This window comes from Candoia aspera, chromosome 2, assembly GCF_035149785.1.
Source record: "Candoia aspera isolate rCanAsp1 chromosome 2, rCanAsp1.hap2, whole genome shotgun sequence".
In the NCBI taxonomy this organism is placed as follows: Eukaryota; Metazoa; Chordata; class Lepidosauria; order Squamata; family Boidae; genus Candoia; species Candoia aspera.
Genome location: NC_086154.1, coordinates 15,813,695 through 15,834,233, shown reverse-complemented (window position 1 = coordinate 15,834,233; position 20,539 = coordinate 15,813,695). Strand labels below are relative to the sequence as shown.

General features: G+C 43.7%; 1 protein-coding gene across 3 annotated transcripts in view; it reads right to left on the bottom strand.

Moving 5' to 3' along the window:
• Window positions 1–20,539, bottom strand: part of DDR1 (discoidin domain receptor tyrosine kinase 1) — a 70,764-nt gene that overhangs the window by 30,403 nt on the left and 19,822 nt on the right. For 2 of the 3 annotated variants that reach the window (XM_063291304.1, XM_063291305.1), the window contains exons 2-6: window positions 10,883–11,007; window positions 5,427–5,529; window positions 3,736–3,964; window positions 3,423–3,570; window positions 2,238–2,340 (exon numbers count right to left, since the gene is read on the bottom strand). In XM_063291304.1, the coding sequence (XP_063147374.1) occupies window positions 2,238–2,340; window positions 3,423–3,570; window positions 3,736–3,964; window positions 5,427–5,529; window positions 10,883–10,958 (659 nt within the window). In that variant the 5' untranslated portion in view covers window positions 10,959–11,007. Of the gene's footprint in view, window positions 1–2,237; window positions 2,341–3,422; window positions 3,571–3,735; window positions 3,965–4,684; window positions 4,768–5,426; window positions 5,530–10,882; window positions 11,008–20,539 lie in introns of those variants that run through there. The other variant, XM_063291306.1, reaches the window with a different exon arrangement.

The following is a 20,539-nucleotide window of genomic DNA, read 5'->3' as shown; positions in this document are numbered from 1 at the left end:
ATCTTGACGGAGGAAGATTCACAACAGTCAAATTATTTAACTATCTGCTGCAAGGAAGCATAATTTGTGAAATAATACATAGCTGCATCCAGCCAAGTCCCCCAACGTGTCACGACAGGTTGAGGAGGGAGAGCCAAAGTAGGAGCAATTTCTTTGAACTTTTGTACTCAAAGTGGAGCTTTAATGAACATTTTTTTTCCATTCGAAATTATCTTATCTACATCAGGATAGTTGCTTTGAATCTCTTCGGCCATTCCGTGTAACCCATGTGCAGGGCATGTGATATGAATCATTTTTGGATAAAGAAGTTTAAGTCCCTTGGCTGCTTTAGTCATGAGGATATTTCCCCTTTTTACACCGTCCGGCCAGAGTAGTTTCATAGAATCGTCAAAGAGCATAGCGATAGTGGATTTGTTTACTTTTTGTAGTTTCACATGTTAGAAGAAATACTTCACCAGGCTTTTCACATTTCAGAGTGCCAATAATAACACTGGCTACATATCTTCTGTTTACATCACTTGTTTCATCTATTAAAACCCGAATCTTTTTGTTGTCAACAGCAGATCTTATCTTTTCTAACACATCTTCATAGCAGGCAGAGATGTAACATTTCCTTACAGTTGATTCGTTTGGAATTGGGTGATTGGTGTACTTCTCCAAAAAATGCCTGAGGCTACCTAATTTCCTTAAGGGAATATTTGAAGTAACCATCATTGTACAGAGATCCTTACAAAGTTCTGACTGGGCATTTGACGAACCTGCAGCTGAAGAAGCAGCTCTCTCAAAAAGGAGATGTTGCCTGTTCTCAGTGAAGGTAAATCTTGCTGAACAACTCTTGTGTTTCGCAGTGTCACAATGTTGTTGAATATTAAAATGCTTTTGGGCCGATACCTTAATTTCACACAATTTACAAAATAAAATATCACCATCTCTACTGAAAATATGCTCCCCAAATTCTTGAACAAGATGCCATAATTTCACACTCACTGAACATCTACTTTTAGGCATGTTGAAATCAGATTGCAGCTCTCACGTGACTGCACCACCTCGAACACACACATCTGAGTTGGGGAGCAAATGAGGAAAAGAAAAAAAATAGGCAAATTCTCACTCCTCTTTTTAGGCCTGGTCAGGGAAGAAGCCTCTGCCTGCTGAAGTCATTTTAAAAAAGGTTGCTCTCCCTCTCTTACACACACACATACGCATCCCTGAATTGGGGAGAAAATAAGAAAAAGAAAAAACAGGCAAATTCTCACCTTTTTTTTCAGGCCTGGTCAGGGGAGAAGCCTTTGTGCCCACGTCTCTCTCTCTCTCTCTCTCTCTCTCTCTCACACACACACACACACACACCCCTCCTGAGTTGGGGAGTGAATAAGAAAAAAAAAACAGGCAAATTCTCAGTTTCTTTGCTGGCTCGAACTTTCTGACTTATCAGGAGGGTTGCCAATGACCAAAATATGACATTTGTTACAAAATTAAGCAGAAATATGACATAACACCTTTAAAAAGTCAAAATATGACTTTTCAGGCAAAATAAAAAGCATCTAATTCTCACCAGATTACTCTAAAACATGTTCTAACTTACTTATAAATTCAAATAAAGGTTCCAGAAAAAATATGACATGTCACAGAAATCCTCGCCCTACTCAATATTTAGGAACATGCTGAAAACTTGGTTGTTTAGGTAGGCATTAAGGAATTAAGATGTTGAAATGTTAATGGCCTAGGTGCCTGAGATGGAGGGGGTTGCTACTTTAAGTTAGTATGCCTACTAGAGTCCCTTTTGGGAGATGGGCAGTGATAAATTTGATTAATAAATAAATAAATAAATTATGAATTTGAATCGTGGATATTTATTTCTATTTTTGTATAGCTATTTTTGGCTTATTCCTTTCATGAGTCACTTAGGTTAGCTTTAACTGAAGTGGCATCAAATCACTTATGAATAAATAAATGAAGATAAATCAGAATTTTCCTCCTTTTCACTCTGAGGATGAATACTGATTTCCCCAGTTGGCTGTCCTTTAGATATCTAAGATTAAAGCTCTCCAAATCTTAGCAGCCTGAAGGTCTGAAACTCTGGAAGCTGTCGTCACATACATCTGGAGCACACCAGACTGGGTGACCCACCACGATCTTGCAAGCCGACAGACAATGAAAATGTTGAGTAACAAACACCAAATTCAACCCCCAATGGCTACGCTTGAAAGCCACCCTGGAGCTTCTTACTCACTCACTTGCTGACACTGGGCCCATCGTATGTAGAGTCATTCAGGTAGACCGGCTCCGGGACCAAAGGCATGATCTGGCCTAAAGGGGCCGTATAGGATTGAAGGCCGTCTGTGGAAGGACACAATGTATTCAGAGGCAGATTTCCAGCTGGTTACACCATTAGATGCAAGTCTCTGGTGGGTAAAGTCCCAGAGTCCCCCCGATGAGATGAGATGGGCAGGGACTAAATAAGTAAGTAAGTAAGTAAGTAAGTAAGTAAGTAAGTAAGTAAGTAAGTAAATGTGGATGCATTGCAAAGATACCTGAAGCTAAAACTCTGAGAAGCCCAGGGAGGAGGGGAGGAATGTCCATTTGAACAATACGTGTTTTTTTCCTCCATCACTTTGTGTCCATTGAAATCAATAGCTCAATAAATGTGCCAGGGGAAACCCAGAATAGCAAAATAACTCTTCAGCTTATACTTAATTAATCCATCAGGTCTGTTAAATATAATGTTTGATCCATGGGGGGGGATAACATTTTAAATTTTTAATAAAATTATATTCATTACAAAATGTACTATTTGATCCATTAAGTCCTTTAAAATACTAAAACATACTTGGGGAAAACCCCTCCATGAACATGGCCCAGTCCTCGCTTAACAACCATTCATATAGTGATGGTTTGGACTTAAGACAGTTCTGGAAAAACCGATTTACAACCGGTCCTCCCACTTAACGACCATCATAGCGTCCCCCACGATCACGTGTTCATGATTTGGGCGCTTGACAACCAGTTCACATTTATGACTGTTGCAGCATTCTGTGGTCATGCGATTGCCATTTTGAACCTTCACAGCTGGCTTCTGGCAAGCAAAACCAATGGGGAACCATGTGATTTATTTATTTATTTATTTTTCAAATTTAATTACCACCCATCTCCCCCAAAAGAGGGACTCTGGGCGGTTAACGACTACATGGTTTGCTTAATGCCTGCAGTGATTCACTTAACAACCACAGCAAAAAGTCGTAAAATTGGGCCAGACTCGCTTATTGACTGCTTTGCTTAGCAACCAAAATTCTGGTCCCAATTGTGGTCGTTAAGTGAGGATTACCTGTACTATTCCCCCACCTCAAGGGCTATCTGCACCCAGCCTGAAGAAGTGCTAAAACCCAGCGTACTATCAGCGATGCAGACACGGGTTCACCCACCTTTCCAGACACAGCCGTATAGCTCCACTCGCAAGCAGACGCTCATGACACGGTCTGCACGGGGGTAGAAGCGGACGTACCGGGCAATGATGGGAGGCCCCAGATCCTTCAACACCACATCATCGGTATTTTCATTCCCTGAAATCACCTAAGAGAAATGGAGGAGAAAGGAGTGAAACGGAGGGGAGGTTGAGGAGGGCCTGACAAGTCAACTTTGCCTGATCAATTGATTAGACCCAGACGCAATCCCCTGGAAAGAGTGGTCTCTACATTGTCCCACCTCGCAGAAGAAGCTACAATGCTGCCTACTTACCTCATTGCCCCACCGGTCATGCCAAGGCATCCAGTGGTGCCCATCGCGCTTGTAATGGAGCCGATATGCCCGAGCAAACTCCTTGCCGTGGCCGCTTGCATGGCGACCCTGCGTCCCCACTAAGGTTAGGAAATGCAGCCGGTGCAGGTCTATCTCCAGGTACTCTGCATCATTGGGGAAGACAGGTCCTGCAGGGCACCAAGCTCCATCGCCCTCACTCAGTGCCAACCTGGAGCGCATGAAGGTAGATGTGAGACAAGCCTTTGGGCAGCCAGTTATCACACAGCTGACTCCTGTTTAGCTTGTGATCAAGTACCATCCCAAGATCCTTTTCACGTGTCTGATCCCCAGGCCAGGTAGTCCCCATCCTATATCTCTGCATTTTTATTTATTTTCCCAAACCTCCATTCTGTTTTCAGCCTGCTTGTTTGTCCGCCCATCCATCCATCCAAAACACACACACAGACACACACACACAACTTATCCCCTGACTTAAAGGAGGGATACAGCTACACACTAACCCAAGTACTGGGGAGATGTTTTTTTTTTTAAGGTGGGTAGGGCAGACCTCTTTGACATATCCAGCTCATTTTGAATTTTGTTTTGGCCTTTTAGAGTGTTAGCCATGGGCACCTGGGGAGCAGGGGAAATGATGACCCCCATGTCATGACATCATTACACAAATGGCACGACTTCCTGCTTACCCTGGGCAGCTTGACACAATTTCCGTAATTTACATAGTTGTATCTTTTGCCCAATGGCATCATGATGCGCAAGTAGCCACATTAAGATTCCTGGATCTATGGATACCATTGGTATTAGCTAGCCCACCCAGTCTGCAAATCTGATCGATTACGGACAGTAAAAAGAAAGCTTTGTTGATTCCTTGTCATGCAAAGGAGCATTCTGGGGAAAGCCATCTTTATAAATTGATTGACACAACAGATACTTTAAGCTTCATAAATGAAAACTAATCTGGTCTAGAAACTATAGATCAGAAGTCAAAGATTTCTATCCAGTTATATAAATACAAGTAACAGATTACAATGGCAGGTAAGTAGAGGCGTTTTGCAAATCTTCAGTCATCATTCAACTACAGGTATATTTTACTGGGCACCATCTGAACTCAATTTTTTTTAATGTAAATAAATTCCAAGTTCCTAGTCCTTAAGATATGGTATATTTGAATATGCGTACAGATAGTCCTCGCTTAACAACTGTTCGTTTAATGACAGTCCAAAGTTATGACGGCCTCGGAAAAAGTGCTTTACGACCTGTACTCATGACCATCACAAAATGTCGCACCACCCCTGCAGTCACATGATTGTAATTTGGGCACTTGGCAGCCAGCTTGCATTTACAACCAGTTGCAGCATCCTCTGGTCACATGATTGTGATTTCCAACCTTTTTTGCCTGTTCCTGGCAAAAGTCCATTGGGGAAGCTGGATTCACTTAATGACCATAGTAAAAATGGTCATAAAATTGGGTCCAGTCCCATGGTGACTCATTTAACGACCGTACCGCTTAACAACCAGTTTTCCAGCCCCTGTTGTGGTGGTTAAATGAGGACTCCAGTAGCCATTTAGAACTTTCATCTTAATGGACAGAGTGCTGAGAAAGCATGCATAAATAAACCAATATCTTTGAACTGATTATATCATACAAATTAAGCAATGAATACCATCCTCACCTGCTGTGTTTTGCATCGGTTGAATCAGACCAGGAGCTTGATGCCGAGAGAGCTTCATCTGGAATGGTACGATCCTGCATGCCGAGTGCATACCGACACTTGGCTGTCAAGGGGAAGATGTGAAAGGCTGAATAATACTCTCTGTAGCAAATGCAGTCCCCAAATGCCGATACACTCCTATTGGAACCGGGTGTGCCACTGACTCAGCTATGGCCTAATGCAATTAATATCAGCTGGAAGAAAGTCAACACAAATAATGACACGTGTTGGGTGTGATTTGTCTGTTGCTTATAATGGGGTTTAAAGCCAGGCTTATACGCTTGAGCAAATGCTGGTCACTAAGATCCCTACTAGAGTCTTATCATGACATTCTAGCCCTTTTATAAAAAATGCTATAGATTGATTCATTTAAAAAAAAACCTTACCTAGACCTCTTAAGGCCAATTTATCCCGTGGGTAGCTCTGACAGAAGGAGCAGAAGTGTGTTCCAGATTGTTTTATCCAGCTAGTTAAAATGTGCAGGTTAATCATTTGTGTGAAACCAAGATTATGGCAACCAGCTTGATTGATAACTGGCAAATAGAGGGAGAAAATGTAGAAGCAGTGAAAGACTTTGTATTCCTAGGTGCAAAGATTACTGCAGATGCTGACTGCAGTCAGGAAATCAGAAGACGCTTAATCCTTGGAAGAAGAGCAATGACAAATCTCGATAAAATAGTTAAGAGCAGAGACATCACACTGACAACAAAGGCCCGCATAGTTAAAGCAATGGTGTTCCCCGTAGTAACATATGGCTGCGAGAGCTGGACCATAAGGAAGGCTGAGAGAAGGAAGATAGATGCTTTTGAACTGTGGTGTTGGAGGAAAATTCTGAGAGTGCCTTGGACTGCAAGAAGATCAAACAGTCCATCCTCCAGGAAATCAAGCCAGACTGCTCACTGGAGGGAATGATATTAAAGGCAAAACTGAAATACTTTGGCCACATAATGAGAAGACAGGACACCCTGGAGAAGATGCTGATGCTAGGGAGAGTGGAAGGCAAAAGGAAGAGGGGCCGACCAAGGGCAAGGTGGATGGATGATATTCTAGAGGTGACGGACTCGTCCCTGGGGGAGCTGGGGATGTTGACGACCGACAGGAAGCTCTGGCGTGGGCTGGTCCATGAAGTCACGAAGAGTCGGAAGCGACTAAACGAATAAACAACAAAATCATTTGTGTGAGCCTATTTACAAGGCTCAGCTGGACACATCTAATTTCACTTTTACAAATCTCAATCCTCATATTTCTTTTTAATAATTTCTACTCCCTGCAATCCATCACTGCTGACAAAACCTAGGTCCTTTTATTAAAAAGGGAAAAAAAGCTTCAAAATGACATTAGTGGGAAACATTCTTTTAAAGTGTATGAGATTTTAACTGCAAAACACCAAACATACATTTCTGGGAGCAAAATATAGCAACTTGGTGAAGTAAAAAAGACCCGACTGGCCTTTTGCAAGGCACAAAAAACCTGGTTTTGCCATCAAGCCTATGGCCCTGATAGTACAGGTGAGCCCGTTTCATAGTTATTTTGAGTGTTAAGAGTTGCTATATTATGTTATTTATGTTGTTTCTAATCTTGGTAGTTTTTATTCTGTTTTAATTGTTAGCTGCCCACAGTCATGCGCATGAAATGGGTGGCCATCATTCTAGCATAGCTCATAAGGGAATCTTTGGTGGGGGGCAAATAATGTTTGTGGAGCAAGTAATAAACTTTGAAAAGTCCATGATGAATATTACAGACACTGATACAAAAGCATAATGCTTTTAGGAAAAAGACCAATTTCCTGTTCCTTGAAAAAAATATATATAATTCAGTTGTTCAATGAAGTTTAAGACTATCTCGACAGAATAAGAGAAATGGCTGAAAAATTGAATGAAACTCTTGAGAGACCAGTGGAAAGTTTTTTCAAATAGGATACAAAAATCAAATGTACCTGTATAGGATGGGGGGTGACTGGCTTAATAATGTTAACTGCGAAAAAGTTCTTCAAAGAATATTTGATAGCAAACTGAATATGAGGCAGCAACATGAGGCAGCCGCAAAAAAGGCAAATATCTTTTGACTGCTTCAACGGAAATATGCTGTCCAAATCACAGGAAGTAACTGTTCCTCTTCACCTCATTACATTGCCCAGCTCTGGCTAATGTTCTTCCAATAAGAATTCAGAGAAATTGAAGCAGATTCTGAGAAAGGGGTGGGTGGACTATGATAGCATTCTTCAAATACCTGAAAATGGCACACAGAAGGAAGTCAAGACCTGTCATCGTGTTCCAGAAGACAGTGTAACGCAGTGTTTCCCAACCCCGGCAATTTCCAGAAGTGGAAACTTCAACTTCAAAGCCAGGGTCCAGGAGGCGAGCCTTCTCTGCAGTGGAGCCCGCCCTATGGAATATGTTGCCCCCGGAGTTGAGAAGGGTCTCCTCGCTCTCGGACTTCCGGAAGAAACTGAAGACCTGGTTCTGCCGCCTTGCTTGGGAGGGGGAGAGTGATAGCTCCACCTGGGGATGGCTGGCGCCATAGCACCCCTCAGTGATTGTGCTCCATCTCCACTTGGATTTTACATTTGTTTTTATGTATATTTTAATGGTAATTTTTAGGTGGTTATGTTTTTAGTGTTGTTTTATTGTAAACCGCCCAGAGTCCCCCACTAGGGGAGATGGGCGGCAACATAAAATAAATAAATAAATAAATCCCAGAAATCCACAGCCAGCATAGCCATTGATGAGAATTCTGGGAGTCACAGTCCACGCATCTGAAAGTTGCCAAGGTTGGAAAACACTGGTGTAATGGGTTTAAAAGCGCATAAAACAGGATAATGGATTTAAATTACAGGAAGACAGATCCCAATTGAGGGTTAGGAAAAAGTTGTGTTCAAAGAGAGGCTAGGCAGCCATCTATCTGGCATTCTTTAACCTGGATTTCCACCCTGAGCAGGGGGTCAGATGCAGTCACCTAACTCCTTCCTTCCAGTGATTCTGATGTATCAGTATTTTCCATTAGAGGGTGCTCTAATTTCATGCACAAGAAGAGGGGAGGCCACAAAATGAGTAAGTTTCAACAGAAACTTGAATCGAAACATAGAAATCCAGAAGACAATTAAACTGATTCAACAAGACTCAGAATCTAAATTGGATTCTTTCAAGACCCCCTCCTGTCCAAAATGCTGGAAGCTTTTGGGAATTCCATTCAAAAGGTAAATTGTTAGGAAAAGTGCCTGAGAAGAAAGCACAGGATGACCCTAGAATGAGATTGAAATTCTCTGGTGATAATATTCGGCACAGAGGGAAGAACAAACTTCAGTTGTCAAATATCTTATTCATTTATGGAATCTGCTGCCTTCAAAATGTAGAGATGGCCATTGACTTGCATGGATTTATAGGGAGATCAGAGAATTTGTGTCCAACCTGATGACTGCCCATTAGTCATAATGACCAGGTGCAATTTCTTTGCCTCTGGGCCAGTGTCTCTCAACCTTGGCAACTTCAAGCTGTGTGGACTTCAACTCCCAGAATTCCACAGCCAGCCATGCTGTGTGGACTTCAACTCCCAGAATTCCACAGCCAGCCATGCTGTGTGGACTTCAACTCCCAGAATTCCACAGCCAGCCATGCTGGCTGGAGAATTCTGGGAGCTGAAGTCCACACAGCTTGAAGTTGCCAAGGTTGAGAGACACTGGCCCAGAGGCAGGCCAACTGCTTGAAAGCAAACAGCAGAGAAGTGCTATTGCCTTCAAATCTTCTTCCCCAACAGGGCTCTGTTTCTAATGCTGGGAACAGGACTTTGGATTTCCCTCTGCTGTGGTGCGCATGTGATGTTCTGCTACTACTTGTCAGCCTGAAAAAATAACGGCAAAAGAAACAAAACAAAAACTCAGGAATGTGAACTATTCCAGACAGGAGGAGATCTGGATGGAGATCAGTTGACCACTTCGTTTCCACTCGATTGGCTTTTATATCAGCCTGCAACAACATCGCCCAGTGTGTCCCACGGAGTTTTTACAGGGAAGTGAGCACCCCAACTGGCACTTCCCCCCTTTTCCTTTCCTTTCTTCTCCATAGAACTCAACGGGCTGTAGGTTGGCTTCAAAACATTCCATCGTGGAACGAGCAGGGAATGGACCATTCCGAGTCTTCTGGCCCTTCCGGAGCAGTCGGGACCACCTGTTCCGAGGTCAGACTGTTCCATGATGGAATGCTTTGAACATTCCAAGCGTCTCTCATCCGGGCCCCGATCCTATCAGTTCTGCTTAGCTTCAGCAAGGATGTTGCATCAGTTGTCTTCAAGCATAGGATTCAGTCTTCTGAGTTTTCATTTACGGCTGGGAAGCATCATTCTCCAAAGGGTCTGGTAGGGATCCAGAGCTGCTCTAAACATTGTCCACGAATTGCAAACTTTTACTGTAAAACTACATGAGGAATGATCGCATGAACTCTTATTTGATTAGGGAAGTTTAAAAACAAATGAAATGAAATCTCTTTGTCCTGGGCACACCTACCCCAACAAACTACTCAAAGGCAAGGTGTTGCTTGTAACCGACTTTCCCCAATTGTCTACCTGTGAATTACAATTATTTTTTTTAAAAAAACTGTTCTTTTCCTAGCTATTCTGACAAGCCTGTTTCCAGATATAATTTTGGTCCATCTTACTATTTCAATCTGTCTTGCTCTCTTTGTGACATTTTTATGATTATTAGATTTCATTCTCGTCAACCCTGTTTCTCATGCAGTTAGCTGGGATTGGTGGAATGTACAGGTAGTCCTTGCTTAAGGAATTTTGGTTGCTAAGCAAAGCAGTCATTAAGCGAACCCAACCCAACTTTACGACCTTTTTGTGGAGGTTGTTAAGCAAATCACCACAGGTGTTAAGCAAACCACATGGCTGTTAAGTGAATCATGCAGTTCCCCATTGATTTTGCTTGCCAGAAGCCAGCAAAATGGTGATTCAAGTGACCATGGGATGCTGTGACAGTCATAAATGTGAACTGATTGCCAAGCACTCAAATCATGATCACGTGACTGCAGTGATGCTGTGACGGTCGTAAGTGTGAGTTCCAGTCGTAAGTTGGGTTTTTCAGCACCGTTTTAAGTCCGAACCATCACTAAATGAATGTTTGTTAAGCGAGGACTGCTTGTACTTATTCGTTAGATTTATATTTTGCCTTTCATTCAGGAGCTCAAAGCAGCATATACAGCTCTCCCTCCTCCTACCTAGGAGGGAGGCTGGGCCAAAGTTCCTCCTCCCAACTTCCCAGATTTGAAAAGTTCATCCTCTCCCCAAACCACGCAATGCTAGTGCGCATTAGAGGCTCTTCTGGTTAATCTGAGCTCTGTGAATTTTGGGGGTTTATTATTCACCTGCTCTTCTACAACTGAAAAGAGAGTTGAATCCTGATGCCAGCCAGCTGTCTGTCTCACCTGGATCAAAGTGTTCTTCCAACTCTGATGCCCCCATGGAGACTAACACGAAAAAGCAAAGCATCCTGGGTCCCATCCTGCCTCCTCCGAGTGGACCGGTTACATCAATCACTGAACTTTCATGCCTGTTGAAAAAGTGGAAGAAAGAACCAGTTAGCCTTGTTTGGGTCTTTCCTACACCGCTCAGTTTGAGGGTTCAGTGATTTCAACCTGACTTAGCAGGCCTTATTCACTTCCCTGTTCAAGCCCTTGATCGGCTCTAATAAATAGCACACATTCCATACAAGGAAATCACTCACATGCTGCTATTGTCTTTACTTTCCCAGATTCCAGCCAGAAGCGCCTGGAAGTGACACACCAGCAGCATTATAACACATCATCATCAGGGACAAAGAGGGCTACGAGCCAAATCTGTGGCTCAGCGTACATTTTGCCTCTGGGAAAATCCAGGCTGGAATAAAAGAGCTGGTCAGATGATTGGTCAAAAAATAACTTGTCTGGGTAGGTCAAATATTGGTGAAATAAGCTCAAGTAGGGCGAAACAATGATCTTATTTATTAAGAGCAAAGCAGGCAGACTCATGCTAATTACAGGGCATCTCCAAGTTGCATTTATGCACAACACAAGCTAGACTGTCAATCCTAAATGGTGAAATTGCTTGTATTCCATTTTTTTAATCAGTTCAATCCTATCCGATTCTCGGAGACCGCCTGGACAAATCCCTGCAGTTTTCTTAGCAAGGTTTTTCAGAAGTAGTTTGCCATTGCCTCCTTCCTAGGGCTGAGAGAGGGTGGCTGGCCCAAGGTCACCCAGCTGGCTTCATGCTTAAGGCAGGACTAGAACTCATGGTCTCCTGGTTTCTAGCCTGATGCCTTAATCACTTTACCAAACTGGCTCTCTGAATTTCATTAAGATCACCCAAAAGCATAAGAAAAGTCTAATTCTGGATGAACCAAGGACTCAGCCCATCCCGCACACTGTCTCCTCTCAGAGGTTTCAAATAAGTAGAAAAAGAACCATAGAAAAAGCATCCCTGTTATTTGTCCCCAGTTCTGGTATAATGCCTCTGAATATGGAGGTTCAAATTAACAGGCACTGTTAGACAGCTCCTTTGTTAGTCTGCTTTGTTCATTGTCAGGGGCACCAAAACTATAAAATGCAACATGGGGATTTAAGCTGCCCAGCTCATCCTAACTGCAGCCCAACTACCACAGTGAAGCAAGTGTCATCAATTATTACTCATAACTAAGAATAGAAATACAAACATGTGCAATAGATAGTCAATCTCTTCTCCCTGGCATTCATCCTGGAGTTCCAGGCACATTTTTTTCAGTGATGTCATTCCTCAAATTAAAAACAACACAAAGCAAGCATAAAAAGAGGAAGAGCAGAGGAAGACATTATGACTGGCAAGTCAACGTGGAGTTTGTTTATTTTTGGCTTAGTGTAACATTCAAATCTACCCATAGCAGCTTCTAAATGACAATGAAATGTCACTATATTAAACCCAACCCAAGCAAATCCCATTACAGGTACACCTCGACTTACAACCATTCGTTTAATGACAGTCCGAAGTTACGAGGGCCTCGGAATGGGTGTTTTACTGCTGTAAAGCACTTCCAAGGGTTGCAAAATGTCGCACACACACGCACACACCCTGCAGTAACATGGTCACATTTCAGGCACTTGGCAACCAGCTAGCATTTATGACCGGTTGCTGCATCCCATGGTCACGTGATTGCGTTTTGCGACTTTTTTGTTCCAGCAAAAAATGCCAATTGGGGAAGCTGGATTTGCTTAATGACTGTGGTGATTCGCTTAACAACCCATGATTTGCTTAACAATTGTGGTGATTCACTTAACGACCACCATAAAATGGTCGTAAAATCAGGTCCAGTCACATGGTGACTCGACTTACAACCACAATGACTTACAATGGAAATTCCAGTCCCACTTGTGGTCATAAGTTGAGGACTACCTGTACTGCTTAGAGTCCCGCAGGAACACAGCCTCCATGCAAAGTTCAGCATTATTTTGTGAAAAGCGTTTTTGAAAGGGGATGATTTTAAATCAGGGGAAAGACTCAGTGGTTCTCCAGATAACTTCCAGCATGTCTCACCATCAGCCAGACTGGCTGGGGCTGCAGGAGGGTCACAGCTGCCTCACTCAGGAAGAGCATTTCCTACGTAGCAAGTTCCACTCCAGATTTCCAGAGCAAGGAATATGTATTATTTATTTATGTGCTGCATTTTTATGCTGCCATATTTCCTAAGGACCCTGTGACGTCACACAGTTCAAGGTGCTGGTGGTCGCTTTTAAAGTCCCAGATGGCTCACGGCCTGGATCTCTGCAAGGTCAATTTCTCCCAGCAGATGCTACAGCTTCTGCCCATCCGCAAAGATCCAAGAAGGAAGGCACCCTTCAAGTCCCCTCGAGTCAATGCCATAAAAAGGGGTGCACCTTTTCTATCCCTGCCGGTCCTTTGGATATACAGAGTGTACCAAAAGTCAGGCCCCCTAGGCCAACAGACAATCCAAAGGAGACCATCACATCAGAATTTGTGAACATCAGAGAAATGTACTTAGGAATGTTCAAAGTCTACACATTAAGTGAGTAAGGAATGGTTTAGAAGCAAATTCTTGACAGTCAGAGTGGTCAATCAGAGGAACAGGTTACTGCATGGGGTGGTGTCTTCCTGTTCCCTGGATGTTTTCAGACAGGCTGGACAGTCATCTATACAGTGTAGTACTGTAAATCCTGCATTTTGCAGGGAGTCAAGCTTGATGACCTCTGAGGTCCCTTCCGGCTCTATGATTCTATGAAATGGCAACCAATTTTGAACGCTGAGTGTAATTTATACAATGGCCTAGGGGGACTGGCTTTTGATACCCCCTGTACATCAGCAATAGAATTAAAAGTAAGATTAACAGATGCCCAATGAAATGGCCTTCTGAATAGCTGCATTGTCAGAGCTGGCCTCTGCGGCTCAGGAGAAAAGCATCCGTTTGTGCCAAAAGGTATGTGCTGTCACACAAAACACCCATTTCTTTCTCTCCCCTGAATTTCCTGCAGCACACCCACCTGGGATAAGCACTTTGAATGGATAGAAATATTTGGATGTAGTAGAGGGGGAAATGGTTTTTGAATACTATTGCAAATACTATTACTATTTTTCTTTTGGCTTTGCTAATCTCACTGATCTATCTCTTTTTTTCTTATCATTTAACTCAAGGAGCGTGGATAAGTTTACACTGTTCTTGGTCTGAATGCCCTCCTGCTGAGCTTTGGCGATACTGCTGAAAATGCATCTTTAGGTCAGTCTTTTTCAAACTAACTTTGGCCAAATGCATTGGACTACAATTCCCATAATTCCCTGGAAGCATGGATCAGGGGACTGAGTTGTGGAACATTATTTTAGATCACAGGTGCAACACCCACAGCCACCAAGGGGTCCCTCGACCCTCCCAAAACTACAACACTGAAGTTCAGTGCCCAACGACTGGATGATGGTACCACAATTTCATATCAGATTTTAGTGGGAAATCCAGTAAAATGCCAATAAATATAGGGGGGGTTGTAATAAAAATGTGCCATCTGACTGCACAAAAGTTTCATGCAGATTCCCTACATCTAGGAACTAAGAAACAGACATATAAAGGAAGGATTAAGTATACTCTCCTCTGAGATTTCTGTACTAAAATTTCCCCTTGTCCCCACCTGTGCTTTTCCTTTTAAATCTACAAAATCAGCATTTTGCAAAGCAAGGAAAACCACCAGAGTTGCAAGGTTATCTCTCCTGCAGATAAAATGCAGTTTAGGAGCTAAAACAGCTTTTACCCTAGGATTATTTGATAAAGGTTGTGCATGGTCAGTGACAGTAAACCAACTGATAATCCAATTGGTGGACACTCCTGGTTCATTGATTTGTGCCCAGAAGAATCAAGCGATATCAAATAACACAACTAGACCTTCATCTGAAACTTCTGCTACGTTTGCCCCCCCTCCCCAACTTAGCAACAGCGCTTCCTTGCATGAGGTTTGGCTGCATAAAGAATTACACTTTAAGAATGGGTTGGCTGAGCACATGGGTGAGCATGACTAAAATGAAGTTATGAGTGCTCTTGCGGCCTTCACCCTATTGCCCAAAGAGCTGTTTCAAACTTTCGCTGCGAAAATGACATTGCCTGAGCATCTGTACTCCAGTTTAGGATTTTCTCACATCAATGTAAGAGCCATCTATCCCCCGTTGGAAAATCCTTTCTCATGAAAGTAACAGCTGCAGAGCAGATGGGGAACGGGTGATCCCGACTGGGGGTGCAGGACACGGCAGGGCAGGCAAAGGCAAAAAGCCAGCCTATGCTCTCGATTCAGCGTCTGTTTCTCCGCTCTTACTTTCTCTTTGTTTTATGAAATTCACTCACATTATCCCCGAATATGTTGAAAATGAGCGTGAAAGGAAAACAGTTGCAATTAATACACAACCGGGACTGCCATACGGTTACAACATGCAGCTCTCAAACTCAGCCCAGCCCCTTCCAGAGGCCCAGTGCCCACCCTCCCCAGCAGCATGGACATGGCTATCAATGAACAAGTTAGACTGCTTAAGAATTAGTACCAATCATCGAGCCGATATCTATGTCTGTCTGTCTGTCTGTCACCGTACCTGCCTACCTACCTACCTAGGCTCCTATTCCACCCCAGTCAAAAGCAATGTATCACAGACTTCCCCCAAAGATCACTGTCTAGATTCCCAACATCACTCACCAACATAACAAAGGGCCATACTAGAGGGGGCAATGGAGCATGTAGTCCTCACTTAACAACCACAATTGGGACTGGAATTTTGATGGCTAAGTGAAGTGGTCATTAAGCAAATCTGACCCAATTTCACAACCTTTTTTGTGGTGGTCGTTAAGCAAATCACTGCAATCATTAAGTGAACCATGTTGTTAAGCGAATCATGCGGTTCCCCAGTGATTTTGCTTGCCAGAAGCTGGCTGGGAAGGTTTAAAATGGCAATCATATGACCGGGGGATGTGGCGGCAGTCGTGTGAGGATTGGTCACAAGTCGGTTTAGCACCGTCGTAAGTCTGAACCATCGCTAAACAAATGGTTGTTAAGTGAGGACTACCTGTAACACATCCGGAAGGCATTAGGTTGGCAAAGGCTAACCTACAAGGGCCTGCAAGCATGCTCTGCCCATAAGGCATCCCCAATCTCCATAGTCCTCAATGTAGTAAAGGTAAAGGTTTCCCTTGACGTAAAGTCCAGTTGTGTCCGACTCTAGGGGGCGGTGCTCATCTCCGTTTCTAAGCCTTGGAGCCGGCGTTGTCCGGAGACACTTCCGGGTCATGACGACACGGAAATCCAATGTAGTGTCCCTAGAAACAGAGCGAGGGCAAGAATCCACACACACACCCTGTTTCCAAGGAAGCGAGTTCGCTCTCCCTTCACTGTGCCTTAATCTGTGGGTTGGGAAGAGCGTTGTGGGGTGTGTGTGTGTGTGTGTGTGTGTGTGAGAGAGTGGTTGGCCAGCTGCTCCCATAATCCTTTGCTGGAATGTCCCTTCTAACAGCTGCCAGCAACAGCAGCTGACAGGCCATGATTTTGGGAGGGGGGCAGGTAGTGGGCAATGCAAACGGCGAGGGGGATGAATCAAACATCACTGATCAGGCCCCCTGACCATGGGGGATGTCCCTTCCAACTAACCCAAGCAAGACTTGGGGCCAGAACTCAGAGTCTGCACATAAAACGTTGCGAGGTCAGTCCTTGAGCCAGCCAGGTACCACAGAGGAACCGATACTCCAATCAGTGTCACGTTAAGCTGGAGGACCAAGCAGAATAACTTTGCATAGGGGACATTCCGGCATTTTTTAGGGCAGCTGAAAGGAAAGAAATCGAAGAAACTGAAGAAGCGGGGTAGAATCGGCTGGCGGGGGGGGGGGGGCGGCAGGGAGGTATGGACCCTGCCGAAAAAGGCAAGCTTGAAAACTTGCAGCCCTTCCCCGTGATCTAAAATGCCCAACAGAATCACTTCTACAGCAAGGGGGAGGAAGTCTCCCCATGCACAGATGTTGCCTTTCATTGCTTTTATTGTTGGAAGCTTGGGCTGAGCAAACCTGTTGAGTTGGAAAGCAGGCCACGGGTTAGTTGATCATGAAAACCATCTCAGGAACAACCAACAGACTGTTACAACTACACAGCACCACTGTAGCACACAAACCCACCAAAGCCCTCCAGAACGTCTTAACCAAACCAAAAGACCCAGTAGCCCAAGAAGGAAAAATCAGGAGTCATCTACAACAGACGGTGCAAGGACTGTAAGAGCCACTATGCAGGACAGGCGGGCAGAAGAGCAGCAGAGGGCATCCATGAACACCAACTGGCAGTCAGAAGACACGATGAGAACTCCTTCATCTCACAACACACGGACAGACTCAACCATAGTTTCACCTGGGAAACTGTGAGCATCCTAGACCAAGCCAAATCCAAAAACGCTAGGGAATTCCTGGAAGCCTGGCACTCAGACCAAGCAGCCAACAATAGACACATAGAGATAAACCACATTTACACACCGTTCAAAAGAGACAATAATAATAATAATAATAATAATAATAATAATAATAATAATAATAGCTAAGAAGGAAACAAAAAGTCCAGAACACATCCCCGCCAGCAGCCGACACCCAGATAAGCAGGGATTAACTCCAGACAAACGATCAAGCAGAAAACAATATCCTAATCAAGGAACTCCCAAGGAGAAAACCGCACCCCCACCAACACTGGCAGGGCAAGCTACTGTATATGCACAGGGAGCGAACCCCGCCCTCCCTCGCACTGATGATGTTACCTAGTGGGATGATGAAACGTCTGCAAGCAAACCACCAAGCTCACGGAGCACCAAGGGCTCCTAGGTTAATTACTCACTTGGAAGATGTCTAGCATGAATTACAATGGATGGTAAGTCAGGAACCATAGCAAATGCTTCTAAAAATTATCAAACCAGTCTGATATAATGATGAAAGAGTCAGGGTTGAAATTAGGGCACCTAGCTTCAATCTCTCATCTGTTTGGGAACTCAGTCACTTGCAATATCTGCTTCTCTCAGACCAACCTACCCTACCTTGCAGGATTGTCATGAGAACAAATTTCATGGGAAGCAAAAGACTCGCCCTGTTCCTCGTAGGGCGAGTGAGCTAGAAATACAAAGTCTTGTTGCTGTTGTTGTACCATGTATGACCTTCAAACTTAGTCAAGATTTAGCCTTAGAAACTGGTTACAGATCTCCCGCTCATCACCCCTCTGCCTGACGCTGAAAACTAATTAAGCGATAACCCCGGGCTGAAAACATAAAAAATCGACATTCCTGGAGCTAAAGCCTAGCTCATATTAAGCCTTGTCTGGATTTCAGAGTATTTACTGCAGCAACAAAAGCTGGTCACCTCGGGGTTTTTTCTTCCCCGACCCATCCTTTAACCCACATTCTCAACAGCAGCTGATTGAGGAGGGTGTCCTCATTTTGCCCAGCTGGATTTTAACCCCCTGCAATGCAGAAGTCTCCCCAGCTTGGGGCGAGGGGGGTGGCAGGGAGGGGAGGAGACACAATGTGCTGAAGGGGTAAGGAATCCCAGCTATGTACGAGGAATGCAAAGCCGCAGTGCCAACCCAGCCAACGGGCCTGTTGGGGAAAGCGGCAAGGATCAGTGGATGCCCCACAGTCCTGAGTCCCTGCCAGGGACCAATTAACCATCCGATTAAATTATCCATACAGCAGAACCCCAAAGATTGCCTGAAGAACATGAGCTGAGGCTCCATCCAGGAACTCCTTCCAAGGGCTGAGAGAAAGTGACTGGCCCAAGGTCACCCAGCTGGCTTTCTATCTAAGGTGGAACTAGAACTCACGACCTCCTGGTGTCTAGCCTGATTATTAAGGAATTATTATTAAGGAATAGGAGAGCCAGTTTGGTGTAGTGGTGAAGGCATCAGGGTAGAAACCGGGAGACAGTGAGTTCTAGTCCCACCTTGGGCACAAAGCCAGCTGGGTGACCTTGGGCCAGCCACCCTCTCTCAGCCCTAGGAAGAAGGCAATGGCAAATCACTTCTGAAAAACCTTGCCAAGAAAACTGCAGAGACTTGTCCAGGCAGTCTCCGAGAATTGGATGCGATTGAACCAATTTTTTTTTTTAATTAAGGAATACTAACTCTCACACCTATTGAGAATTCCACTTTTGGGCCATGGATGAATTGCAAATTCAAGCCAATTTGAAAGCATTTTTATGGTGCCTGGTTTAACATCTATACCTCTTCCCATGATGATGGATTAGTAATTTAGGGTTAATAACTTAATTACTAATTACCAAGTTAATTAATTAATTACCAAGTAATTGAGCTGCCCAGTTTGTCATGGGTGCTAAGAATTCTTTGCTACAGAAGATTCCTGGTGCACCACCACCACCACCCACCACCCCATCCCTTCCTCCCCACCAGATGTGACCTGCGTACAGATCCATCCTAGATTTCCCTTTCAGGGTAAGTAATGTTATGCAAAATACAGAAGAGAAAGAAAGAAAAAAAGAACTTTAAAATATATTAAACTTAAAACTTTAAATCTTTAAGTCCTTAAAACGTGGTTCTTCCAGCAACCCTGGAGATCCCACTGGGAACCAGCAAGGTGTTGTATGATGTCAGATGACTGTTATTCTCGTACAATCTTGGGTTTTTTAATGATTTTACTTTTAATCCTGTTTCAGGGTTTTAAGGGCGTTATATTGCTTTTAACTGTTACTGTGTTTGTACGCCACCCAGAGTCACGTTTTGTGAGATGGGAGGCCATATAAATTTGCTAAATAAATAAATATGGGGTAAGAAAAAGAAGAGGAAGCATTAGTTACATCTGATTACACGAACCGCACTCATGGTATTTCTCCATACCTTTCAATTCTTATTTTCAGTATACCCATATCCTGCTTCATATCCTGTCTCCGATTTTTTAAACTTCTCACCTCACTCATTCTGAGCATCTCGTTAGCGCCATCCAATTACTTCTCATTCTTCCTCTTCCTTTTAACTGTTTCTTCATATATTTGTTTTATGATTCATTCTCTGTATGACCAAACTACCTCACTGTAACCCTCACTCGTTCAGCATCTACAGTATTCATTCCTGCTTTATTACATCCAGTTCTTAAATAACCGGTTCTGAACGTATTTAACTTTCTCTTGGCCTGCTCAACTCTCCCTTCCTTACCACAACTTGGGCAGAAGCACACTCTTATACACAGGCATGTTAGCTTCTTCTGACAAACACTCATGCCGTGCCACAGACCACATACTACCCACCATCTTTCTACCAGCATTTGCGTGCCTTCCAATTTTCCCATCCATTTCCCCTTCTTTAGTAAAGATTCCACAAAGGTATGCAAATTAACCTGCTTGCTTTAGATTTTCATCATGTCTGTATAACTTGCAATAGTGCGCTCCATTTTCCTTGGCAAATCCAACCATCTTTGATCCTTTTAATTTTTAGATTCAGCTCCTCCTCGCATTATACAATTTATCTAACATTCCCTGAAAATCATTCCGGTTTTTAGCCAGCAACACAGTATCACCTACATAAAAAAGTGCACATTCACATTCCCAGCCAACACCCTTCTAAAGT